Source organism: Pagrus pagrus, assembly GCF_965226575.1.
Source record: "Pagrus pagrus genome assembly, chromosome: 7".
NCBI classification, from domain to species: Eukaryota; Metazoa; Chordata; class Actinopteri; order Spariformes; family Sparidae; genus Pagrus; species Pagrus pagrus.
Window position 1 is genome coordinate 34,551,291 of NC_140191.1, and position 27,738 is coordinate 34,579,028.

The 27,738-nt window shown below is 41.3% G+C and overlaps 1 protein-coding gene across 2 annotated transcripts in view; it reads left to right on the plus strand.

Annotated features, from left to right (window-relative positions):
• The first annotated feature begins 322 nt into the window (after window positions 1-322).
• Window positions 323-27,738, plus strand: part of tcaim (T cell activation inhibitor, mitochondrial) — a 42,265-nt gene continuing 14,849 nt past the window's right edge. The window contains exons 1-7 of one of the 2 annotated variants that reach the window (XM_084358467.1): window positions 323-859; window positions 1,333-1,415; window positions 2,698-2,830; window positions 3,073-3,223; window positions 3,302-3,557; window positions 18,403-18,525; window positions 18,847-18,944. In XM_084358467.1, the coding sequence (XP_084214593.1) occupies window positions 1,360-1,415; window positions 2,698-2,830; window positions 3,073-3,223; window positions 3,302-3,557; window positions 18,403-18,525; window positions 18,847-18,944 (817 nt within the window). In that variant the 5' untranslated portion in view covers window positions 323-859; window positions 1,333-1,359. Of the gene's footprint in view, window positions 860-1,325; window positions 1,416-2,697; window positions 2,831-3,072; window positions 3,224-3,301; window positions 3,558-18,402; window positions 18,526-18,846; window positions 18,945-27,738 lie in introns of both variants that reach the window. The other variant, XM_084358466.1, reaches the window with a different exon arrangement.

Here is a 27,738-nt window from a genome sequence, read left to right on the forward strand (position 1 = left end):
CAAATTCAGAGGCTCCTCCAAACGCAGCCCACAAATGCAGCCTGGCCTTCCCTCTTTTCGGAGGACGCACCGCAACTATCCTTCGCGGCCTGCCATATCCCAAGATCCTTTGCGCACCGCTGCTCAGTCCCGAAACAGAAGAGGAAGCAAGTGGCATCAGACATGACATTTAAATTTAAGTAATGGGTTTATACTCGTTTTTTAGTCATGTAAACATCCAACGCCAGATATGTTAAACTTCAAAACCTCCAAATTTCAACTTTCAGTTAAAATATGTGACACTGGTGATGCTGTGGTAAATATAGTTGTTATTCACTAATGGGTTAATGTTTATTTTGTAATGTTGATGATTCAATTTAGATTTGACACATTTTGTTGTTAATTTTTATACACACACAAATAAATGTACACGTTTGATAGATTTGAACCAAAACAGACTTTAATGCATCTCTTCATTCACAATCGTGACGTATGGGTAAGGGGCGGGAACATCTGGTGAGGCAACCAGGAAATACTCCGAAGGCTAGACCGTCCCATTTAACAACGGTGGACGAGGCCTTCAAAGACCTGTCCAAAGGACCCGGCCCTCGTGGACCGCGAAGGCTAGGCCACTGAAGGCTGCAGCCCCTGAATTTGGACACAGCCAAATGTGTCCATGGCACTGGGCTATGTAAGGATCTGAAAATCACTTCTGTTAATGACCTGTGGAGGGCAACAACACGCCCCGGCTGCGTCTAGTGTGCCGGAAACATAACAGAAGATGAAGAAAACGAAGAAGGAGGAGGAGGAGAAGGAGGAGAAGAAGAAGTAGAAGAGGAAGAAGTAGAAGAAGCGAGTCATTGAGCTCAGCGACTGTACGGTGAGGACAGACGAGACCACTGAAGCAGCACTGCTTCTTATTTCAGCTGGACAGTCACAGCTAACAGCTAACACTCCCACACTGCGACACTATGTATGCTAGCTACAGCAGCAGACTGGAGCCATGTTTAGTTACTGTCCTGTTTAGTTACTGTCCTGTTTAGTTGCTGTCATTGAGTCAGGTCAGTTAGAAGTCAGACAGTGAACATCTTGAAGCTCTGTCTGAAATAACTGTTCCTTCGGCCTCATGTGATGTTTGTTGTTAGCCTCACTGCTCAGCTAAACACAAGTTAACGTCAGCTGCTTGTTCACCATTTGGGTTTGAATGTATTTATGAGTCGCTAACAGTTGAACGTCATCAATGACTTTCCTCTGAGGTTAAAGTGTCGTCATCACAGTAACCTTGACTTAGTAAAGACAGCTGAGAGCTGTGACGTCACTGTGCTGATGACAGACTGTGTACTTAGACACCAGGCTGATGATGGACCGGCTGCAGAGGACATGAGACGAGCAGCACCAGCGATGTCTGTCAAGTTCCTCCTGAGACACTCCATCAGGTAACTTTAACATGTTGGTGACCAATCAAGTCCAATCTGTGCTGCTGAGGTGAACACACTGGTGTCTGAACGACCCAACAGCCTCTTTGTCCACTGCCTGAGGTCCACTGGTGACAGCAACATCTGAGCAACATCTCCAAAAGATGTCAGTTCAACGTCTTTGCTGTCGTTGAAAAGACTTCTAGGGGAGAGCCACAATGAAACATTAACATTCACTGATGATGTCCAAGTGACACCGTACAGGGTTCAAGTTTTTACAATGTTATTTTAGACAGCTATTAAACTTCCGTTACAGATGTCTGAATGTTGTTCAAAATTAAAGTTTTTATAACAGCCACATTTTACTTCATGCAGCAAAAACTACAGAGTGGATTTGAACCCCGAGCCTCGACCTCAGCAACTGCATAAGGCATGCTCTTTACCAGGAGAGCTACTCACCAGCTTTTTTTTGAGACCATGTTTTATTGACAATTTATTGCCCTGATGAAAGAGATGTTTCTGCTCAGTGGGTTCTGGGGCAGTTCTGCTAGTGCCGTGAACAGACACCTTGTATTCACCTGCATCTATTTTACTAACAGAAGGTTGACGAGTAAGAGTTTATTTATTAAACATTACTGCAGAAATGATTACAGAAAATAATTGTATTGATATATTCTTCACTTTCAGTAATTTATCAAATAAAAATGCCAAATATTTTTGCATTTATTTCAGCTGTTCTCTCTCAAACTGTTACAAGGATAAGGACAGGAATGTAATACAAGTATGTAACAAGAATGGCTCTCAGTAGAGCGCATACCTCCGCCAAGGCCAGACAGTCCCATTTAATTCAGTCAAGCCTAAGTCAATATTAAAAAAACATATTTAAATCTGCAACATCTGGCTTTTATTTGAATTTGCATCAAATTGTACTCACTCATAGACACCAGCAACATAAATACACATTATGTTTTTCATCCAGATCCATGAATTATTCCCTGAGAAATTCACAAACATGTGGGGAAAACTCCCTCACAGGGTCAGAGAAAGTGAGAACATCCTGGAACCCTCCATTTATTCAGACCTGCACCAGAAGTTTAATATGGTCGGTTCTGGGCAGAGATCCATCCAAATTTGATTTTAAAAAAAATCTGTTCAGTAGTTTGCGCACTGCCAGGAACTGAAGTTCATTGATTGATCCATAATCAAAAATATAATTACTTGAAGTGCTAGCTCTGTTCTGTGTGTCCGTCCGCACAGGACGAAACAGAACAAATACTTATCTTCCGTATTGTTTTCTTTGTAGGTTGGAGAGGAAACATGTTGCCACACAGTTAGTCCAGCAGAGAGCGCTGTCAGGGGCTGATGCTGTCAACGCACTCAGACCTTTTTATTTTGCAGTCCATCCTGACTTCTTTGGTCAATATCCCAGGGAGCGGGTAGGTCTCTTATTCATCCTGGATCAATTCATAAATTCTTATAATTGTTACATTGTTAATCAAACAAATCTGAGGTGATTGAATTGTGACTATGATGTTATTGGTGGATTGGCTTCGCTGTGTGTGGGTATACAATTGTAGTGATTTGTTGGCTGGCGGCTGTGGGTCAGAACATCGTCCTAATTGTTTTGAGTTTGTTGAAGAGGTGGCTTCAGCACACCATTTCATATTGTGCTCTACAGGAAGTGAATGAGAATTCATTAAAGAGGCTTAATGGCTATCTGGACAACCTGCAGAAGCCTGGCTCACGCTCAGTTCAGCCAATGACGCTCACCTTTTATGTCAGGGAAACAAAGGACAGCAGCCAAGTGCAGCCAGACGTCCTCACCTCAGGTACACTTTCTTTTAATACTGCTCCTAATATCTGCAACTTCTATCTTTTATAAATCTAAACTTCCCCCTGGTTTTCAGAGTTCCGCTCAGTGAGTTTCACCCTGCACACAAATGATGTCTTGAGCACAGTGATGAATGTCTTGAAGTCCTGCAGCCTGCCCATGGAGCACATGAGGGGAATGAAAGCCAGTGCAAAGACATCTGGAAGTCCACCTGAGGCCGGGGTGCCTTTCTACAGACCTATCAAATGGGATAAGAGTTACTACACCTTCACGGGCTTCAGAGACCCTGAGGAGGAGCTGCAGCAGGCCAGGAGAGTGGAGCCTACACTCAGGTCAGTGACAGTGGACCTCTACTCTCTATTACAGCTGGACAGTGCTTAAAGTAGAGCTTGTTAACAAATAACTTTTTTGAGACGGACCACAATCATAAATTATTATCATTAATCATAAACGGTTCAGTACCACAAACTGTTGTTTAATACATTTCTGTTTTGTTGAAATTTGGACAGAGACAGGCTAACCTCCAAATTCCACCAGAACCGTGGTCGGTCCATCTCCCTTCCACTTGCTCCACTGTGTTCTGTATCTACTCGTTTGCATCTCCGGCAGTCTGGACCCTTCAGTAACAGATATGAAGGCCTCAGCATCAATTCAGCTAAATTCAACACAGAGCAGACAGGAAGTCAGACACAAAAACAACATCAAAACATCAGTTAATTTTCAGAAAAAAACACTCTGTGTTGACTGTAGTCAAACTCTGTAGTTTGCAGCAAACGGCTATACTCCTTGTCACCACTACACCCAAATGTCTAAAAATAAAATTTGTTGTTGTTTTGAAAGGGAAGTGAGAATATGAGAGACTCTGTGCAAACTTATTAATTGGGAAAAGCTCGCTCTTAGAGTAATTTAGTTTAAAACCAGAAACCTCACCATATTCCTTTAAAATAGACATGATGTTTGGAATAGATCTGTGTGGATTTGTTACATATAAAAGCAAGTCGTCTGCATATAAGGACACTCTATTTTCAATCCCTCCTCTATGAATCCCATCATAACTTTCTAGAGAACGCAGGGCAATAGCCAGAGGCTCAATAGAGAGGGCAAACAGAAGCGGGGACAAGGTGCTTCTCAGCATCCAGGGAAAGAAGGACCTCTGGATGCTGAGGGGCCGGGCCGGAGGAATATAGTACATTGTAGAGCCTGCGGAGGTTCGAAAACAAGAAGCGATTTTTAATAAACCCAGTCTGATCTGGTGATATAATTGATGGGAGAACCCCTTCCAGTCGAGTGGCAAGCATCTTGGCTAGTAATTTGGTGTCCACGTTTAAAAGGCTAATGGGTTGATAAGATCCTGGTTCATTAGGGTTCTTGCCTTCCTTTAATAAAACTGATATGGATGCCTGGTAAAAGGTAGGAGGCAGAGTTTTTGCAATAAAGGCCTAATTAAAGGCTTCAAGTAACACAGGTGAAATTAATTTGGAAAAAACTTTGAAAAATTCAGCGGTGAACCCATCGGGGCCAGGAGTTTTGGAGCCCTGCATATTTTTTATTGCAAGCACTAAATCAGTAAGAGAGAAAGACTCTTCAAGATTAGCCTTCTGGCTTGCTTTTATTGTTTGAATTTGTAATTTGTTTAGGAAGTCATCTATTAATCTATGGTCACCTTTAGATTCCGAGGTGTAGAGGCTTGTGTAAAAAGATTTGAATACATTGTTCATTTCCTGTTGGTCAGTAAGTATTTCACCTGTAGTTGAGCGAATCTCCGCTATAAGTCTGGATGCAGCTGATCGGCGGATCTGTTGAGCCAGTAAACGCCCAGCCTTCTCACCCTGTTCGTATAATCTATGTCAAGTCTGCAGTAATAATTTAGCTGATTCATCAGTGGAGAGGAGGTCAAAGTCTGATTGCAGGGAAATCCTTTTATTGTAAAGATCAGGTGAGGGTGTTTCAGCATGTTGACGATCAACCTTTTGTATTTCCTCTGATATCTCTGACAGACGTTGAAGGTGGGTTCGGTTGGAGGAAGTACTGTAAGAAATTATCTGCCCGCGAATGTAGGCTTTAAGAGCTTCCCAAAGTGTCCCCTTTGAGACCTCCCCATTATTATTAATAGAAACAAATTGCTCTATCTGGGTAGAGATGAATGAAACAAAAGCATTATCAGTTAACAATAAGTTATAAATCGCCAGGTGGCAGCTACTGATTTATGTTGAAAAGCTAATTGTAGTATATGAGGGGCGTGGTCCGAAATTACAATTGCTTTGTATTCGCAGTGTCTCACATGCGACAAGAGTTTTCGATCAATAAGAAAGTAATCAATCCGTGAGTACGATTGGTGGACAGGGGAGAAGAAGGAGAAGCAGCGAGTATTTGGATTCTTAAACCGCCAAGGATCCGCAACACCATAATCCTCAAGAAAAGATTTAATACTTTCTGCTGCCCTAGAAGGTGGCCGGGGAATTTGGGAAGATCTGTCCAGCTTTGGGCTTAAGACGCAATTGAAATCTCCCCCAATAATTAAATGATGTGAGTTTAGATTTGGAATTGAAAACCACAGTGATAAAAAAAATTGAGCATCATCAATATTGGGAGCGTATGTACAAACCAAGACCAGGGGGACATTATTTAGCTTTCCCTCAACAATCACAAACCTGCCTTGCCTGTCAGAGAAAGAATGAGAACAAACAAAAGGAGTTGTTTTGCCTATTAAGATTGCGGACCCCCTAGATTTAAACTGAAAGGAGGAATGATATACTTGGCCCACCCAGCCCTTATGTAAGCAGCCATGGTCTTGATTTCTCAAGTGGGTCTCCTGAAGAAACACTATGTCCACCTTTAATTTTTTGAGATGTTTTAAAACTCTACTTCTCTTTACAGTGCCATTTAGTCCTTTTGCATTCCAGGTGGCAAACTGGACTAGGCTTTCCCCAGTGTTAACTGCACTAGCCATCCCCTTTTGGCTCCAGACACACCATCATAGCCAGGTTACACAATACACAAGTAAAACTGCAACTGCCATAACAACAAATGAACGACACACACAAAGATAAACCCAACCTCCCTCCGTACCTTTCCCCAACTGAAAGGTGTACAAAACCCACATTTTCCTCAACTCTAACATGGTGCCACTGCACCGGGATGCTGAATTACTCAGCTTAAACCAACTAGGTTTAGCTCCCTTTAACTTAGAAATAAATGTTGCACTTTTTTTTTTTCCTTCCTTTTTTTTCCTTACAGCCTTCAAGTCATTGCTACCCCAAAACACTTCACAAAAATAGATTCAAATATGGTAGGAATGAAAACACACCTAAACTTCAAAATGCTGTTACTAATAATGAACCAGGGTTAACTCTGAAGAGACAACTTTGCCAGAAGGGTAACGTTATAATGATTTAGTCCAAAACTCCTTACCGGGTACCAGTACTGAGTGATGGAGAGGTTACAGTCTTACCGCTGGCTATTCCAGGGGGATGGCAGTTATAAGCAGCGTCTGCAGTTCTTAATAAAAAAAGGTGAACAAGAACACTGTCTGCAGACCGCCAGTCTCGTGGAAGTCCAGCCACTGTTCATCTCAGGTTATAGTCCAAGCCGCCGCCGTTGAAAAACGGGAGAGAGGAGTCATCCCTCCTGCTGCGGGGATATCTTCGCCTTGTAAAAATCTTCAGCTGCTTGTGGGGAGTTGAAAGTATGCCAGACGCCATTCAGGTTGAGAGCGAGAACCGCCGGGTAGTAGAGGCTGTAGTCGATCTTCGCTTCCCAGAGCTTTGCCTTTATCCCGCTAAAAGTAGCGCGGAGCTTGCTCACCTCAGCCGGCAGGTCTGGGTAGATGTGTATCGGTGTGCCCCGGTAGGAGAGGGGGCTCTTGCCTTTAGCGAGACCCACGATTTTCTCTTTTTGTGCATAATAATGCAGCTGAACGATGAATGCTCTTGGTCGTGCTCCTTTTTTCGGTTTCGGCGCTAGCGAGCAGTGGGCTCGGTCTATCTCCACCGGGGAGGGAAAGTTCTCGGCTCCCAGGACTTCAGGAATTAGCTCCGTCATGAACTTTGTGGGGCTAGCACCTTCAGCTCCCTCCGGGATGCCGACAAATCTCAAGTTTTGGCGGCGTCTCCGGCTTTCGAGATCAAAACATTTCTCCTTTGATCGTTTCAGCTCTTTCGTGTTCGATTCCTCGAGGCGCTCCAGTTGCTGAATGCGGTATTGAGCGTTGGTGAGGCTGTATGCCATGTCGGTTTGTTCGGTGACCATCTGGGCTTGCTCCTGCCGAAGTTTATTCATCTCCTCTCCCATCTCATAGCGCAGCCTGTGAAGGCTTGTTGATGTCTCTGACCGTATGGCTTCGATTTCTTGCCTCAACTCCTTGTGGAGGGAGGACATTTCTGCTCTGAAATCTGTCAGGATAGCTTCACGGGAGAGCCGGAGTTCTTCACGGAGGAGTTCAGCTGTGAGTTGACTTCCGTCTGTCGCCATCTTGCCTCGTTAGTTAGCTTGTTAGCTTAACTGTGGGTTATTTTTCTTTTCGCTCTATATATTTTTTTTCCTGGCCGCTGGAGCTATAAATTAGTAGGTTTGAAGAGACCGTCGACTGTTTGACCGTATTACGTCCAACTGGATCAACTATAAGTGAATAAGTGCATAAAATAATTGAAAAGAAACAGGAGCTGTCGGGACCTACGTCTGCTCCATGTAGAAGACCACCAGAAGTCCCCGAAGCAGGAAACATTTCTGAGGGTAAAAAATATAAAAGACAACCAACCATATACAATCACAGTGAAAAGTTCAATCCACTCAAAGAACATGTTCATCATGTCAGTCTTCAGCTCCAATGATTTCTACAGCTCTCATGTTTCTGTGATGAATGAGTGGAACACAAACTACTTTGTCACAAAAATATTCATGAAGTTTAGTTCAGTAATGAATTTATTATAGGTCTAATGAACATGTGATCATAAATATACATACAGTAACTTTAATGATCAATTTAGGTGATTATAGAAAGCTGTGTGAATCAAATGTTCTGTGCAGCATCTTTTTTTTTTTTATTTATTCATTTACATACACAAAAAACATGAGATCATCATGGGTGTCACAGTTAAAATCAAAGTGTTCTTATACACATACATCATGGTATAATGTCATACTACTCAGGGTGCATACACAATCAATACATTTTTCCCAGCATTCAGCACATTTCTCCAACTGAAGTCTTAAAACAAAAGTAAGTCTCTCCATACAGTAAATTTCTTGAATGATCCCACGCCACTGGTCCAATGTTGGAGGGTCTAGTTGCAACCATTTCCTAGTGCCAAGAGTATCTTCAATAAGTATTTATCCTTCTGCAGGACTGTTTCCGGTATTTTACCAAGATATAAAGTAACAAAAGAGAAATCTAAATCCACCCCAATTATTTTATTTATCTCGGTAGCCACCTCTCTCCAGAATGACTGGATTTTCGGACAGGTCCAAAAAACATGAAAGTGATTAGCCATAGAGGTTCCACATTGTCTCCAACAGAAGCCTCGGCTCTGTATGCCTGTTTGCAGTGCTGTCATTTTAGGAGTTATAAAAAATCTACATTCTTCCAGCCGAACTCTCTCAGTGATCTTGAGTTTGCAGTGGTCGCTTGTGTCTCACATATTTCCATTCAGATCTCTTCTGATATTTGTGTTTCTGACTCCCTCTCCCATTTTTGTTTAATGGATAACGTAGAATGATTTTTAGAGGCTTGTATACTTCCGTATATTCTTGAGACCAACTTTTTATTGTCTTTTTTTTGGTATGCATCATGGAATATAGAGATCAAATTGTATTCCTTCTCCTCTTTGACCTGTAATTTTTTATTATAATAGTCTCTGACTTGCAGGTATCTATAGAAGTCCTGCTTTTCCAGACCAAATGTGTCTGAAATTAGCTTATAACTTTGAAATTTTCTGTTCGAGGTGAGGGAACAGAAAGACGTGATACCTCTCCTTACCCATTTTTTAAAGCCCCCGTCCAATCTAGCAGGTTCAAATTCTGGATCGTATGCTACCCAATTCAAGACCCCAGCCTGTTTCTCTATTTGTAACTTCCTCAAAACCTTAAACCATAGCTTAAGAGTGAATAAAGTCCATCGATTCAAGCTGTTATAATGTCTTTCAGCTTGGCTTTTATTTCCTATTATAGATTGTATTGGAATTTGTATCTGTGTAATTTCCAAGCTTTTCCACTTGGATTCTTAATTTGGAGCGCACCAGTATACTAAGGGTTTCAATTGCGCAGCATAATAATAATCCCGTAAGCATGGTAAAGCTCTTCCTCCCTTCTGTTTTTCCAGCTGCAAAGAATGTAGTGAGAACCCTAGGTCTTCTACTGTTCCAAACGAACCTTGAGATCCAGGCATTCCACTCATCAAATTGTTTTTGGGGAACCTCTAGAGGCAAAGACTGGAAGAGATAAAGAAGCCGTGGCAACACATTCATTTAAATTATTTCTATTCTATTACTCATATCTAATGGGAGGAGGGTCCATCTAGAGATGTCAGATTTGATCTCTTTATTAATGAGGCCGTAGTTATTTTCAAAAAGTTTTGACATATCTTTAGTAGGGGTGGAGCCGAACCTGAATACGGTATTCGGAAAGGCACAAATAACGTGTTTTTTACGAATACTTATTTCGAACAAATACTTTAAAAAATATTTGTATTCGGGAACAAGAAAAACATCATATCAAAAAGCTACGTTTCCTCATGAGACCGCAGTACATGCCCGGATGAGTGAGTGAGTGACGTTCAGGAGTCGGAAACACCGCTGTTCTGACCCCCCCGCCCCCGCAGCTGTCCATGGTGCTGTTGAACCAGGTGACGTTGTTTACACTCAGGTTGCGTTGTGCCTTGTCTGTGAAACGCGCGCTGCTCAGGGACTGGGCAGATCTGTCCCACTTGCTTTGTCCCTCTCTCCGTTGGGAGATCTTCCACAGAGTAAAAGAAATACACATTGTTTCTCTCCCCCGCTCCGCTCGAGCGCGGCTGAACGCGGCTTAAGCCCACTTCACAGGCGCGAGGCTGCTGCAGCCGGCGACCCTGCTGACAGCAGACCGGGGGAGAAAAAAAAATTCTTTGCTCGGTGCTTTGGTTGGGTTTTAGGCAATGAAGAAAGGAGTTGGTTAAGTTTAGTAAAAAGACCAGGTAGAGGCCAGAAGCATAATGACCATTAGCTATAGGCTACTATGTCATATTATTTACAGATCAAGTTTAGTTCTTGGAATTCTGTGCATTAGAAAGAACAGTTCTTTTAAGTATTATTTGTTTTTATTCTGTCTGTTCAACGTCCTCCAACAAGGACCAATATTGCATATCCATAATTATTATAATGGATAATTAAAGAATACTTACACTATAACGAAAATTAGAAGTGTAACTCAAAAAAATATATATTTTTACGCCTATTTTGAATTTTACTTGAATACAAATACAAATACTTTTCCCCCCTCAACAAATACAAATACAGATACAAATATCGGCTGCTCTGCACAACCCTAATCTTAAGTAAGGTTTATTCCTAAATATTTTATTTTGGGTGAGTCCCATTTGAAATTATATTTCCCTTTTGTATCTGAGTGGGGAGTATAATTAAATGTGAGGGTTTGCGTTTTTTGAATATTTAGCTTATATCTAGAATATGAATTATATTTATTTAGCAGGGACATCAATTTAGGGATGCTTGAGTCTGGGCTTGTAATAAAAAGCAGAACATCATCTGCAAACATACAAGTCTTATGTTCTTCTCCTCTAATCACAATCCCCTTTATCTCAGAGTCCTCTCTAATTGCTTGAGCCAAAGGTTCAATAAATAACGCGAATAGGGTTGGACTCAGGGGACAGCCCTGGCGTGTCCCTCTTTCCAAATGAATAGTTTGCGACAGATGTCCATTGACCCTGATCCTGGCTGTTGGAGAGAAGTACAACGCTCTAATACATTTAATAAAACCGTCTTTGAAGCCGAATCTTGCAAGTACCCTGTATAGATATCCCCAACCCACCGAGTCAGAAGCCTTTTCGGCGTCAAGGCTGACCAACATTGCACTGATGTTTTCCGATGTAATATGACTCACCACTTGTAGTGTTCTTCTTAAATTATCCTGTGTCTGCCTATTTAATACAAAGCCTGTTTGAGCTAAATCTACCAGCTCCAGGACAATGAATTCCAGTCTCTTAGATAGGATTGAAGCAAATAATTTATAATCAACATTCAAGACTGATATCAGTCTGTATGAGCTACATTCCTTTTTATCTTTTCCTTCTTTCGGGATGATAGCGATAACTGCTTCCTTCCATGATTGGGGGGCTTCCCCTGTTCTCAGTGTATGATTAAAACAGTTAAGCAGAACAGGTATTATTTGAAGTTTAAATGTTTTATACCACTCGGGCGGATATCCATCCGAACCCGGAGCCTTATTAGCTTTCAATCTTGAAATGGCTTTATTCAGTTCTTCTGCTGTTATCTCAGCCATAATTTCTTTATTTTGTTGTTCTCCTATAGATGGTAGGTCTAGTGAGTTTAAATCAAATCAAATCAAATCAAATTTTATTTGTATAGCCCAAATTCACAAATCACAGTTTGCCTCAGAGGGCTTTACAATCTGTACAGAGACGACACCCTCTGTCCTTCGACCCTCGATTCGAGTGAGGAGAAACTTGCCCCAAAAAAAAAGCACTTTTAACAGGGGAAAAAAAATGCAGAAGAAACCTCAGGAAGAGCCACAGAGGAGGGATCCCTCTCCCAGGACGGACAAACGTGCAATAGATGTCGCATGTACAGAGCAGATCAACGAGATCACAATGTATACAATTATAATGGATACAATAGAGGCTTAGAAAAGACTCTATTGTTGTAATATCTGCCATGGCCGGTTGGGTATTTAGGTCTTTATAATATAGTTCAAAAGCATGTTTAATATCCTCTGATTCACTGCAAACCTTTTGTGTCTTGGGGTTCCTGATCTTATAAATCGTATTCTTTCCCCGTTGTTTTCGTATCCTCCAGGAAAGTAGTTTCATAGCCCTAGGCCCTGTCTCATAGTACCTTTGTTTGGTAAATTTAAGTTGTTTTTCAGTTTCCTCATCATATATACCATTTATATCTTGTTTAATTTTGTTTATTCTAGTTAATATCTGAGGATCTTTTTGTTCAGTGTGTCTGATTTGTAATGACTTCATTTCCTCTTGTAATTCAACAAGTCTTCTCTGTTTTCCCTTTTTCCCAAAAGCCGTGAGGACTGCCTTCGCTGCGTCCCATAAAGTATTTGGAGACACCTCTCCATTGTCATTATTTTGTAAATATGTTTCAAATTCCTGTTGAATCTGTTTCTGTACTGTTTTGTCATTTAAAATACTTGTATTGAATCTCCAAAGTGTATTTTTCTGTTGATTAGTTAGATGCAGGGTTAGGTACACCCCTGAGTGATCAGATACGTCTCTAATCCCTATCTTACAGTCCCTGACTCTGTGCCAATCTAATTCATATATAAATAAATAATCAATTCGTGAATATACAGAGTGACATGGGGAATAATAGGTAAATTGTTTTTCTCCTGGATGGGACTCTCTCCACACGTCAATCAGACCCAGCTCTGCAAGCATCCGCTGGACTAAAATGGCATTTGGACTTTTCTTTTGACGCTGATTAGATGTATCTAATTTAGGTTGAAGTTGGACATTAAGATCACCACCAAAAATTAGAATTCCCTGTGTTTCCAAGATTATCAATTCAAATAATTTCTTGAAAAACATTTTTTTGCTCCCTGGGGGGGCATACACATTGAATAAAGTTAACTTTTTCATTATCTAATTTGCCCTTTACTAAAACAAATCTCCCTTCCTTATCTTTCACTTCTGAAATAAATTCAAAATTTACTGCATTAGGGATCAGTATAGCCACTCCCCTCCTACGGCCTGATTTATGAGAAGAGTAATAAGTATTTTGAAATCCAAGTTTTTTTAATTTTTCATGTTCTAAAGAAGACAGATGAGTCTCTTTCCAAAAAACTACCTGCAGCTTTTCTCGTTTCATTTTAGCTATAATTTTACTCCTTTTAATCGGATTATGCAGCCCATTGACATTTAGCGTGACTATCTTATATTCCTGATGATGCATAAACTCTCTCAAACTGTGTACACCTGTGTAACATTACCCATGATATCTCAAACAAGAACAATGAACAACAAAACAGAAAAACACAAACCAAAGACTTCAAAGTCCGAAGTTCAAATAAAATAAAATCATCTTAAGTAGGCCTATATAATTCAAATTTAGGTAGATTTAGGTAGAAACGGAAAAACTATTATTTAACTCTTAAGTATAAAGTTCAACTTAAACAACTCTGGGTATATATAATAGTCACTCTCCTGGACTGACTAGAGTGCAGTAATAAGTCATCCACTTTACATGGGGGTTAATAACACTTTTCTTTTGAAGCCCAGCGTTATAGATGAGGGTCCAAGCTGGGGGGTTAGTCCCAGATGACACGATGGTATTTTAATTAACAGTCACTGGGTTTACCTTCTATAGAGGGACATGGCTCCAGCCGGTAGCCACTCACCCCGCTTTAGTGTGGAGATGTTTATCCTCGGGCGCTTCACTCGCTAGCCACAGATGCCCCCGGTGGAGCACGCTGAAAGCTCCGTAGTCTCTCTTGTGTCCGCCCGTGGTCCACTACCTGTCTGTGGCGATCTGCACTTGCCTTCTCCCACGTTGCCAATCTCCGCTGCTTCAACGCTGCAGATTCTGGCTCCTTAACGTTTTCCATAGGAAATCCTCTCTTCTTCAGGTCTTTAGCCGCCTCTGCCGCACTCTCGTACACCTGGGTGCCGCTGTCAAAAAACACCTTCAGCGATGAACCCCAATCCCCTAGATTCCCTAAATTATCCTCAAATTGATGAAACTATTTCCAGGGAATTGGGAAACCCAATCTCCGCTCTCGAGATACAGGACGCAATCAAATCAATGCAAAACGGGAGGTCACCTGGCCCTGACGGCTTCACGGTTGAATGTTATAAGGCTTTCTCCGCATCTTTGGTTCCGATTTTGGTGAGGGTGTTCAATGATTCCTACTGCATAGGCCAACTGCCAGCAACGCTGTCTGTGGCTTCCATCTCTTTGCTTTTGAAGAAGGATAAAGATCCTACCTTATGCAGTAGCTATAGACCAATCTCGCTTTTAAACGTTGATTGTAAAATACTTGCCAAAGTTCTAGCTCTACGCCTCCAACGTGTAATGTCATCCATTATTTCATTAGACCAGACGGGCTTCATGTCAGGTAGACATTCTTTCTTTAACACTAGAAGATTGTTTGACATTGTGTCCTCCCCTACATCTAATACTCCCGAAGTTATAGTGGCACTCGATGCGGAGAAGGCCTTTGATAGGGTGGAGTGGGGATACCTGTTTTTTATTTTAGAAAAATTTGGCTTTCACTCTAAATTCATCTCCTGGATTAAATTGTTATATGCCTGCCCCTCTGCATCTGTGAACACTAATGGCCTGCATTCCCCGTCTTTCTCTCTACAGCGCGGGACACGCCAGGGCTGCCCGCTTTCCCCCTTGTTGTTCAACATAGCCATTGAGCCCTTAGCCATCTGGCTCAGGAGCCAGGATACATTTCAGGGCATTAGTCGGTTTGGTCAGGTCCATAAACTTTCCCTTTACGCTGATGACCTCCTCTTATACATCTCAAACCCAGCATCTTCCCTACCTCCAATACTGTCAATTCTAGAACAATTTGGCAGTGTATCAGGGTACAAATTGAATATCCAAAAAAGTGAGTTGCTCTGCATAAACCAATTGGCAAGAGCGCTCCCCAAAAATATGTTTCCTTTCAAAATTGCTGAAGAGGGATTCAAATACTTAGGAGTAATTGTGACTAGCTCATTCAATGATCTATTTTCCAAAAACTTTTTACCACTATTGGATAAGTGTAAACTAGATATGTCCAGATGGGCTTCCTTGCCCCTATCTCTTGTAGGTCGTGTTAATCTTATTAAAATGGTCATTCTGCCAAAATTTCTATATCTTTTTCAACATATCCCGTTCTGCATTAATAAATCCTTTTTCACCAAACTCGATCAGCATCTGAACGCTTTCATTTGGGGCAACAAACCTGCCCGCCTCAGGAAATCAATCCTCCAACTTCCTAAATCACAAGGAGGGTTAGCACTCCCAAACTTTCGCTATTACTTTTGGGCCTGCAATATTAATAAACTCCTTTACTGGGTCAAATGTGAAGCACCTGAATCCGGTCCACCCTGGGCTCATATAGAAATGTCATCCTCGCTATGCTCGTTACATTCAGTTATTTGCTCGCAACTGCCCATTACAACTCCCAAGATCTCACAGAACCCAGTTGTTACTAATACCATCAAGATCTGGCTTCAATTTAGGAAACAATATGGATTACATAGGGCATCGACCTGTGCGCCGATCCTGAATAATCACCTTTTTCCCCCCTCTGGCTCCGACCCGGCCTTCCGCCAATGGGCTACCAATGGCCTTAGAACACTGGCTGACCTGATTGAGAATGGGGTTTTCTCTTCTTTTTCATCCCTGTCAGCAAAATACAATTTGCCCAACAACCATCTTTTTCGCTTCTTTCAAATAAGACATTTAATTCAAAAACAGTTTCCACATTTCCCCAACCGCCCCCCTGACTCAGAAATTGATGAATTTATTACCCTGGACTTCGACCAGAAACGTCTAATATCCATTTTATATAATAAAATTGACTCCTTAAATCCAACAAATACTGCGACGTTGAAAGGCTCATGGGAGCATGATTTGGGTTTAAAGATATCTGACAGTCAGTGGAGCGATATCTTAACTCTGGTCCATTCCTCTTCTATATGCGCAAGGCACGGCCTTTTACAGTGCAAGGTGATTCATAAAGTTCATTTCACTAATGCCAGATTGGCTAAAATATTTCCAAATCAAAGCGATGCTTGTAATCGTTGTAAGCAGGCCCCCTCTGACCACATACACACGTTTTGGACATGCCCGAAACTGGCAGACTTTTGGTCTAATATATTTAAAACACTTGGATGTGCCCTTGGCTTAAACTTAGAACCCAATCCCCTGACTGCTATTTTTGGCCTCTCCCCATCTAATAATTTGCCTACCACAGCTCGGCGTGTCATTGCCTTTACCACCTTACTAGCCAGACGTGCCATCCTATTAAAATGGAAACTGTCTTCTCCTCCATCACATGATGGCTGGATAAGACAAGTCTTATACTGCATACAACTTGAGAAGTTGAGATTCTTACAGAAGGGTTCTCTCGAATCCTTCCACAAGACCTGGAGTCCCCTGCTAACCTATGTTGCTAACAATCTCACTATTGCTCCAGACACTGATAATACTTCCTAGGCAGAGTCTGCAGGAGAGAGAAAATCCCCCCCTTGCTTTCGCCTCTTTAGTCTCTCTTTTTGTATCCTATTTTGTTTTGACTTGCAGATATTCAATTTTGTCAATTCATTTATTTAATTTATCTATCTATTTGTTTTGTTTGTTTTTTTTTAGTACTGACTTTTGCTGTGACCGCTAGGGAAGGGAGGTGGGTGGGTTTGGGGAGGGTTGGAGGGACAAAGTTATGCTTGTCACTACAGACATCTTACCAACATTGTATCTGATATGCTATGCTGTTATGTCTGCTAAAACTCAATAAACAGATTTGAAAAAAAACAAAAAAAAAAACACCTTCAGCTTAGCCGGATGTGGCGTTTGGAAGCGGATTCCTTTGGCTTTGAGTTCTGTCAGTATCCCCACATAAGCCTTTCTTTTCTTCAAAATTTCGGGAGGGTAATCTTGATCAAAATAAATCCTTTTCCCCTCGTAGCCAACATCTTTCTTTCTCCACACAGTATGCAATACCTGTTCTTTCACTCTGAACTCGAGGAAGCAAATCACCAGTGACCTAGGCGGTGCGTCTCGGGGAGGCTTTGGGGCAAGTGCCCGGTGGCAGCGCTGTATTCCGAGGTCCATGTCTGCGAGCGGCAGGCCGACTTCTGATTTTATTAGCTTCGTTACGAACTCCGATAGATTGGACCCCTCTGATTCGTCCGGTACTCTGTATATACGGAGATTGTTCTGGCGTGATTGTGCTTCTAGCTCAGTTAGCTTAGCCTGCAGGGCCTCTTGGCTCTCTAGCGCCTGGGTGAGAGCCTCCTTCGCTGCCGTGTCCCATTCTTCAATGTCGGATATACGCTTCCGCCACTCTTGTTATGGTAGCCTGTAGCTCACCTGTAGCTTCCTGGACTTTCCAGTTGATTTCTCCTCTAAACTCGTTCAACTCCTTCTTCATGTCGTTACGAAAGGAAAGTCGGAATTCACTCATTTCACTTTTAAGATCCCAACCTGAGAGCACGAATCTCGTTATAGATGGCCTGCATGCCGGGGCTAGCTACTTCTTCGTCAGCGTCGCCATTGTTCTCATAGTTTTCCTCCTTGCTGTATGTTTCTTCGACTGTCTCTCCTTTATCACGTCTTGAGCCTTGTTTACCTTTAGTCTTGTTTTGTTTATCCCCTTCCATGCTAAGTTTCAGTACAGTTTTTTATCTTAATGTTCTTCAAAGGGGATAAATAACCGACCGGTTGGGAGCAGGGTTTTTAGGCTGTGTAGCATCTTAACCTGTTCTGAGTGATTCTGATTGATACCAGCTGGTGGCTTTTCTGGACCCATTTTAATAGGGCTTGTCTGATACAGACATTAGACTCAGCCACAAACACTACAATGGGAAAGTCTAAGGAGCTTAGCATTGATCTGAAAGAGCACATTATTGATTTGAACAAGTCAGGAAAGTCACTTGGAGCCATTTCAAAGCAGTTACAGGTCCCAAGATCAACTGTACAAACAACTGTTTGTAAGTATAAAGTGCATGGCACAGTTGTGTCACTGTCACCTGCTGCCGAGAAAACTGGTCAGGATGGTCAAGTGTCAACCAAAAACCACCAAAAAGCAAGTCTGTGATGAATTAGAAGCTGCTGGAAGACAGGTGTCAGTGTCCACAGTCAAGTGTGTTTTACATCAACATGAGCTCACCATAGTTGGTGATAATTCAGTGTGGGTTTGTCACCATGAATTATAGGCTTTATAGAACGTATTCTCTAAGAGTCGTCTCAGAGTGGTTTCATGTTTCCTTTTCTCTGTCAGCTTGTGGCTGAGAAACAAGGAGCCCGAGGCGACGAAGAAGCACGGTGCAAGTCTTCCTCGGAGAGAAGAGCTGGACAGACTGAAGAAGGAGCTGTGTCACAAATTTGATCTGGATGATATCAGGTACACTCAACAACACTGCAGTCCACTTGATCATGTCTGCTCACCTGTCTGAACAGGCTGATGAGCCTTGTTCTTGGCAAAGTTATCAGAGGAGAGAATTACTTAAGTCAGTCAGTAAGTTAACTCTGACGCTGGGTTCACTTCATGGTAAGTCACTGAAGAACATGGTGTACGTTACAGAACAATAAAGGTAGTGGCACAGGTCTTCTGAACATGTCCTCTGGGGCCTGGGCCTGTTGTGTTTTTATTCAAGGCTACACATGAGCTAGTAAGAGGTTGTGTATGTGTTCTTATGATGCTGACATCAGTTGTGTTGTGCAGGTGGCAGCGAAGCTGGGGAGTGGCCCACAGGTGCTGTCAGCTCCAGAGTCTAAGCCGACTGTCTCAGCAGAACCCCGAGGCCCTGATCCACCTGCAAGGTAAATTCTGTGGCTCAGTTGGTAGAGCAGTTGGTCACTATGGGAAGGTTGGTGGTTCGATCGCTGGCCCCTTCCACCAGTGTGTGTATGTATGTGTGTGTGTTGTAGTAATAATTTAATAATAATAATAATAATAAACTTTATTTATATATCACATTTTAAAAACAGAGTCTTACAAAGTGCTTTGACAATAAAGCAAAATTGTAGAGGATAAAACTAAGTAAATGGCACAATTAAGCAATTTGAAAGAAATAATCGAAGAACAGAAGTAAAGGAAAAAATTAATAAAATAAAACAAAATAGAGAAATGCAAATAAATCAAAATGGGTAAAATAACCGAAACAAATAAATTTATATAGTCAGCCCAAACGGTAGGAGCAAAAGCAAACGCAAAAGGACGACATTACATAAAGGCAAGTCTATAAAAATGGGTTTTAAGAAGTGCTTTAAAAGAAGTTACCGATCCTGCGAGCCTTATCTCCTCAGGCAGGGCGTTCCAAAGCCAAGGGGCCCTGATGGCAAAGGCACAATCACCTTTGGGTTGTAACCTCGACTTTGGAACGGTTAGAAGGGCCCCACCTGAGGATCTAAGGCTGCGAGCTGGCTCATAGGCAATTAAAATGTCTGTTATATAGGTCGGAGCCAGCCCTACAAGTGCTTTAAAAGTGATCAGTAAAATCTTAAAATCAATTCTAAAACAGACAGGGAGCCAATGAAGGGAAGCTAGGGCTGGGATAATGTGATGTCGTCTGTTAAAACCAGTTAGAAGCCTAGCTGCTGAATTTTGTACCAGTTGGAGGCGAGAGAGTGATTTTTGGTTGATACCGGAGAGAAGGGATTTACAGTAATCTAATCTGGAAAAGATGAAGGCATAAATGATTTTTTCCAGGTCGGGGGGTGAGAGCATATGTTTGATTTTTTAAATGGATCTCAGTTGGTAAAAACAGGACTGGACCTGTTTGCTGACATGAGGGATGAAAGTGAGTCAAATTGAATAAAATCTGAATCAAATTGGACACCAAGGTTTCGTGTAGGCATGGGCCGGTATGAGATTCTGACGGTATGATAACCTTAAGCAAAAATATCACGGTTTCACGGTATTATGATTAGGACCCGACCGATATGGATTTTTTGGGGCCGATACCGATTATTAGGGGGGGGAAAATCCGATAACCGATTAATCGGCCGATTTTTTCAAATTTTATTAATTTAAGTAATATATCTACATATTTACTTACTTTTTTTGAACAAATGGCTGCTTTTGAGCCTTTCAGACACTTCTACAAAGAATAAAGGCAGAAAAATAATTTCAAATCCTTTTTATTGCTGAGTCAAGCAGCATATTAACCCTTTAACACCGGCGATATCGTCGCCGATAGGATTTTACATGCGTTGCTCTCATTGCCGTAATTCCTAGACCGTTTGTGCTATCGAAAGAATTTAAACTGTTCCTGAAAGCTGAGACTCTGGCCTTTGCACCCATATAAACCTCATTACGGTAGGCTATAGGTATCGCGAGTTATGGCCGGGCGAATATAGGCGAGCCAACGGGATTTTACGGACGTTGTTCTAATTACCGTAACTCCTTGACTGTTTGTGCTATCGAAAAAATTTCAACGGTTCCTGAAAGCTGAAACTCTGGCCCTCACTGATATATGGGTTATTACGGTAACTCGTTTCTCTGCCCGCGGAGACACAAAAAGCACACAGAGAGGAGAAAGACGGAGAGGAAGACCGAGAGGAGAGAAGGGCGGCAGACGCGGACATTTTTAGCATTTTTACGAGACGTTTTTATGACGATTGTGTGGCATTTGAGCATATTTGTGTGAGCAAGACATGTCAAGAAAGTCATCAAGGGTGACAAAACCTTCACAGAGGTTCACTGAGGATCACAGTGACCATGATGAAGGAGAAACTTCATCTGAACCAGAGCATGTAGTAAACGTTGTAGCTAGCTAGCTAATAAGCTAACATTTTTATGACTACTGTACTTACTGTAAGTCACTTTCACAAAACAGGCCAAAAAATAAAAACTATGAGGCCAAGGCTCACAAACTTTCTTGGACAGATGTTTTATAGTTAAAATTTCAGATAAACATGTGTAATATGTTTGTCTATGTGTAAATACAGTTTCTACTCTACTAAAAACCAGTCAAATCCAATTTCGTTTTGTGTTTTCTTCCCCTTTAAACTGTTATTACACACTCAAAACATACAGTAATGTCAAATAATTGCCAGATATTGAAAGATTAAGTAATCCTGGAAAAAGGTGCAAAAGTATGTACTCATAGCACATTTTCTGACATTTTTATAGCCAAAACAACAAAATAAGTCCAGGCAGCCTGTTTGAGGCTTAGGTGTTAAAGGGTTAACATGACAACCATCCAACATTAGGCCTACAACAAGGCACCATTAGCTACTGCTCTTCACGCCGACAGGAAGACCGACTGATCATCTCAGTAATATACCACGGATTTATCATGAATCAAACTCGGACCAGAAAAGCGTTTTCAACTACTCGCAGAAAAGCGTTTCCACTACTCGCCTACTCCCCCCCAAATGTGTATTTTGAATGTCTGCATTTAAAAACAAAAAAAGGAAAAAACATTACACATGTGCTTCTCTTCTTCATCTCATGTTAGAGAAACTAGCTGCTGTTATCCATCTTAGCAATAAAGATTGATGAAAGAAAAGTTATGGATAACTTTTTTTTTTTTTTAACTGAGGCAGATATGGTAACTAGCATGCTAAGATGGATCTATCTTAGCATGCTAGTTAGCATATCTGCCTCAGTAAAAAAAAAAAAGTTACTATCAGAGATATAGAAAAGATAAGATATGGTAACTACCATCTGCCTCAGTAACAAGCTCATTTCACTAATGTCAGACGCTAATACGCTCGTTCATTTCAAGACAACATTAACTTTACCTTGAATTTAGCATACAGCGATGGGTGGTGCTCCCGTAGATGCGCTATCATATTCGATGTATTGCCTCCTCGGGCTGCCACTGTCCGCAAGCACGTTTTGCACGGGCGACCTTCTTCCTCCGAGCCGTGGCCGTCTGGCTTTTTACGTTAGCCGAAGTATTCCCATACAGCCGACTTGGTCCTTTTAGACGGGGGAAAAGTTTGGGGGCCTCGCCTCCTTCAGCCATCATACTGCCTGCAGAGCTGCCTGTTTGTCACTCACAGCAACCGCAGGTGCTCGGGGGGGAGGGCACTTTACGCTGCAGCTGCACGCTGCGTGAGGGACCTCTACTTTCTCTCTGACGAGACGTCACATTAAAAAAAAACAAAAACAAAAAACGCCAATACCGCAGGAACGGTATGACGGAAAATTTTAGTGGTTTTGAAACCATGACTTTTTCATACCGTGGTATACCTTGAAACCGGTAACCGGCCCATGCCTAGTTTCGTGCAGTGGGTTTTATGTTGACAGACAGGGGACCAAGGGCTTGCTGAAAGAGGCTGATATGGTTTGGGGGGCTGAACAGTATGATTTCTTTTTTTGAGCTATTGAGTTATAGGAAATTTAGAGCCATCCAATGTTTGATATCTGTAAGACAGTCTGAGACAGCAGCTAGGCTTCCTGGGTCACCGGGCTTCAGTGGAAGGTATATTTGTGTGTCGTCTGCATAGCGGTGGAACGAAACATTATGGTGTTCGATAATCTGGCTGAGTGGGAGCATATAAATAGAAAATAAAACTGGACCTAAAATAGAACCTGGCGGTACACCACAGGTAATGGGCATTGTAGTTGAAGAGTATGTGGTCACCGAGAAGGTTTTGTCTAAAAGGTAAGAATAAAACCAACTAAAAGCAGTACCCTTGATGCCAAGCCAGGTTTTCAGGTGGTCTAGTAAAATGGCATGATCAACAGTGTCAAAAGCTGCACTTAAATCTAAAAGGATTAAAATTGCGCTCTCATCCGTGTCTGCTGCTAAAAAAAGGTAGTTTGTGACCTTGAGGAGGGCAATTTCTGTGCTGTGTAGAGCTCTAAAACCAGACTGGAACTTCTCAAAGATATTGTTGTGGGACATAAAAGCTAAAAATTGAGTAGAAACTACTTTCTCTAAAACCTTGGATAAAAACGGCAGCTTAGAAATTGGCCTAAAATTGTTAAGAACCATGGGTCAAGGTTTGGTTTCTTTAAAAGGGGTTGGACCACAGCATGTTTAAAGGAGTGTGAGAAAAAGCCACTTTTTAGGGAGCTGTTAATAATTAATAAAATACTAAGCCCAACAGTGTCAATAACCGCTTTAAGAAACTTGGTAGGGATAAAATCAAGGCTGCAAGTAGTTGGTTTCATGTGTGATATGAGTTTAGTTAAAAAGGGCATTAAAACCGGTTCAAAACAGCTAAAATAACTATGGATGTCCCTACTGGTTTGTAAAATAAAATAGTTTAAAAAGTCCTCACACCTTTCTTGAGAGGCATCAATAAGAGGAGGGGAGGAGGGGGTGGTTACTGACTCTATGACTTTAAATAAAATTCTGGGGTTGAAGTGATTTGCTAAAATTAAGTTAGAGAAGAAGTGTGTTCTTGCTTCCTTAACTGCGTTTTGGTAGTTTAGCATGGCATCTTTCCAGGTCTCATAAAACACGTGTAAGCCTGTCTTTTTCCATTTCCTTTCATTTCTCCTGCAATCTCTTTTCAACGATTGGGTGGAGTTATTTAGCCAGGGCTGTAGTGCTCTATTTGGTTTTTTATCTTTGTAGGGGGCGAATGAGTCCAGGACAGACTGACAGGTGTGGTTAAAAAGGGAGACCAGCTCCTCTGTGTTAGAATTGGAATTAAAAGCAGTTAAAGAAGCAGTAAAAAGCTCAGAAAACTTGTTAGCAGAATTGGTGTTAAAAACTTGGTCACGGACTGGTACACTGTGATTAAAAGGTGTTTGGGATAAAATCATATTAAATAAAACAGCTTTGTGATCCATCACACAAATATGCTTGGTAGAGAAGTTATCTGGGCTGAGGCCACTGAACAGAACCAGGTCAAGGATGTGACCCTTTGAGTGTGTGGGCATTTGTACTGCCTGAGTGAGGTTAAAAGATTTAAAAATATCCATAAAGTCTGGTAAAAGATTGAGGAGGGCAACAAACATGTTGTGACATGTTAAAATCACCTAAAATAAGAATTTTTTCGTATTTTGACATAAAATGAGATAGAAGCTCTGCAAACTCATAAAAGATGAGTTTGGTTTGGGCGGTCTGTAGATTACTAAAATTATTACTGGAACTTTGGCGTGTACCATAAAACCAAGGTGTTCAAAAGAAGTAAAACTATTTTGTAAAATAGGCGTGCATTTAAAATCTTTTCTGTAAATTACAGCAAGCCCCCCTCCCCTGCCTGAAAGCCGAGGTTGGTGGAGGTGTGTAAAATCAGGGGGGGTTGCTTCGATAAGAGGACTAAAATCTCCGAGACAGCCATGTTTCTGTAAGGATAAAAAAGTCTAGATTATTAAGAGTTATAAAATCATGGCATAAAAAGGATTTGTTGTTGAGGGATCTGATATTTAAAAGACCAATATTTACAGGGTTGCACTACAAGCAGGAGGTGGCAGAGGTTGTAGGGTGACTTGAATTAGGTTATTATGATTGGCAGCAGATGGGTGTGGTCTTTAACGTGCTGCAGACGGTCTATGATGATGAATGATGGTGGTTATGAAGGAAGGTGTGTCAGTCCAGTTTGAGAGAGCAGAGTGGGCTGCAGGTGATGATGCAGTAATGCAGTATGTGTTAATCGTTGAATGCTGACTTGTGTTAAGATTTGAGTGATCACTAGAAAAGTCCATATAGCACTGAACATAAGACCACATGACACTGGTTACTATAGAGAGTCAAAGCCAGTAGCTTTGACTGGGGGACCTTATTTCAGAAAAAATATGTAAGGCAGTCAATGGGAAGAAAAAAGTACATTTATGATCCTGTTTCTCAGTCAATAGTCAATAAAGCCAATAAAGTGTCAGTTTGTTTTAATTAAAGTAAAATGTCATGTAGTTTTGTGTTAAAGCGCTCAGTGAACTATATCGTCTCACTCAACACACATCACCAACACCAACATGGAGCCAACTGGGGTCAGAAAAGGTTGTAAAAAAGATGAACATCACAATAAATCTGCTCATATTGACAACTGCAGTTCTGTGAAAGGAGAGTTGGTTCTGGTTCAGTTCTGTGAGCTGCTGATATACAGGAGCAGCTCTACAATGTTTAAGTTGGGAGACAAAGTCACTAATGACACTGTTGGCTGTGTCGTCTTTATAATGACGTAATTTCACAGTCTGATGTTTCATTAGTTTAATGACAAACTGACAAACATCATCCGTGTGATTCATGGCACAATTCAAACAGGATAAATTAATGATTTTTCTCTCTCTCCGTTCACTACCAGACAATGTTTTTCTGAAATAAGGTCCCATGAGGGAAACTTCAGCTCTCTGTGGTGACAAACGTGGCACACATTGTAAAGAGGAGTCTCAAAGACATAAACTGTATGTTACGACTATGTTTTAGTCGAGGTTGTTTGTCTCCTTTGTGTGTGACAGAACAGATGCTTACTAATACAGCTGTGAAGGCAGTGTGACACATCAGGAGTCACCTGAGACGTATCTACGTAACACAACCTGAAGCATATTTTTTTACTTGAAGTGCATTTTCTTTCGCTTTACATGGAACCAGAGTCACTGTGTGGTGGGCTTAGAGCGCTGCCGAACCTCAGGTTGACCTGATAGTGTGAATATGAATGCGTCCTGTGTAGTAGATACACAACTAATAAATGTAATTTATTAATCACTTGCGATAAATAAAGCACTCTTAAATGGGGCACCACCTCCGTTCTTTTATCTCTTTGACTAATCCGGAGGGAATTAATCAAATTCGACTGGACAAGGTTAACTTGGATCAATTCTAATCAATTTCAGATCAATTTATTCAATCTCATAACTGAAGCAGTGACTTCTACACAGTTTTCATCGTTTCTGCACAAACCTGCACAGACAGCGACATACGGTTAAATATGTCTATTGACTAAATAATTCAGAGTAAATAAATGAATTGGCAAATTAAACAAATGGTAACAGAAAGATGCTGAGTCTGTAATGACTAAAGTAATGGGATTATGAGTGAAATATGTGCATATGGTGAAATTACAGGTTGGGTGAAAGCATTTAAATATTACAAGAATAATTTAATGCTAACGGAGCCCTGACCGAATTTCTCTTAAGCTCAAAAGATCTGAATCAAAGCCAAAGATACCAACTCGTATTTCATGTGTGAATCCAGCAGGATGAGTGATGGTTAGCCTACTTTATTTGAAGAGTTGTGAAGTCAGCGGGCTGCGGTTTCGTCTCCGGTGTTTTGTAGCTCAACTGTGGGCTGGCAGTCTCGGTCCATTTGCGGAGGGATGTCGCGGCTCGTCAGGTGCACGGCGGTTGATGACCTTGGTCCGATGTCGGAGGAAGAGCACAGCTAATCCAGAAACAAGCCGGTGATGGTCTTGGTCCAATGCCCAGCGGGATGGCACCGCTCGTGAGCGTTGGGGACAGAAACGGTTTGCCTTGGCACAAAGTCTTTCTTTCGTTTGAAACCGCTTGCATGGTTTCTGAGTACAGTCAGTTACTGCAACGTCTTTATTAATGATGATGATCTTAATAAAGATGATGGTCTTCTTGTCGCTTTGAGTGGTGGTTCTTAGGCTCTGCCTTATAAACTAATTTAACTTCTTGGCTAAAATAACTGGGGATGAAACGCCGGCCGGATGAATTTAAATTAAGTTCACTTCCTCTAAATCAGGTTACGATACGTAACTATAAAACAAATCAAAACAGAATTTCGTTCCGTTAGAAACTTAACAAAAGTTGAAGTCTAAAGAAGTGAATCAATATAGCGAAAATTATTTTAAAAAATGAGAAAAATCAACGTGTGAGCAATTATGCGGAGTCTGTCTTTTTTTTTTTTGGAACTATATTTTTATTTATTTTTAACAAGAAAAAACACAGTACAAAACATTCCTTGACAACAGCATCTAGTACCTATGACAGTGCAAAAAAATAAATAAATAAATAAAACAAAAACAAGGACAAGCGAAAGACACATTGGAGCCCTGCAGGCTCAACAATAACAGTAAGTACAGTATAATTAAATAGATAAATGAAAGAATAATGGCCAATTAGGACAGTACAGCATAGTATGGGTTCCCTTCAGTTAGAGAGGTATCTTGCAATAGGTAGCCACTTCCTCTTAAAGACATCCGACCGTAGTTGTAACTGAGCGGTTAAAGCCTCCATTCCATACACCTCCCTCAGCTTCTGTTTCCACTGTGCCACTGTAGGTGGCAGTGGATTCCTCCATTTTATTGTCACCATTTTTCTAGCAGTCATCAAAAGTATGTGCAACAAGTGCTTTTGGTCTCTGGTGTACGTGTCGTCAGGAGTTAAATCAAAAAGAAACTGACTTGGGCTAAACAGTAAGTCAATCCCCAGAATTGTATCAGTCTCACTCTTTACCCCCTTCCAAAAAGGGAGCAGCTTTGGGCAATCCCAAAATATGTGTGAGTGGTCACCAACCATCCCGCATTCTCTCCAACAGTATAATGCAGCTGGCTCATCTACAAATTTGGAAACCACAGAAGGTGTCTTAAAGAATCTTGTCTTCATCTTCCAGTCAAACTCTTTCCACATGTTACTATTAGTACCCTTATGGCATCCAGTGCAAATCGTTTCCCACTCCCCATCCTCAATTATAACATTTAACTCGAGCTCCCATTTATTTTTTAAATAAAAAGTATTATCTGGTGT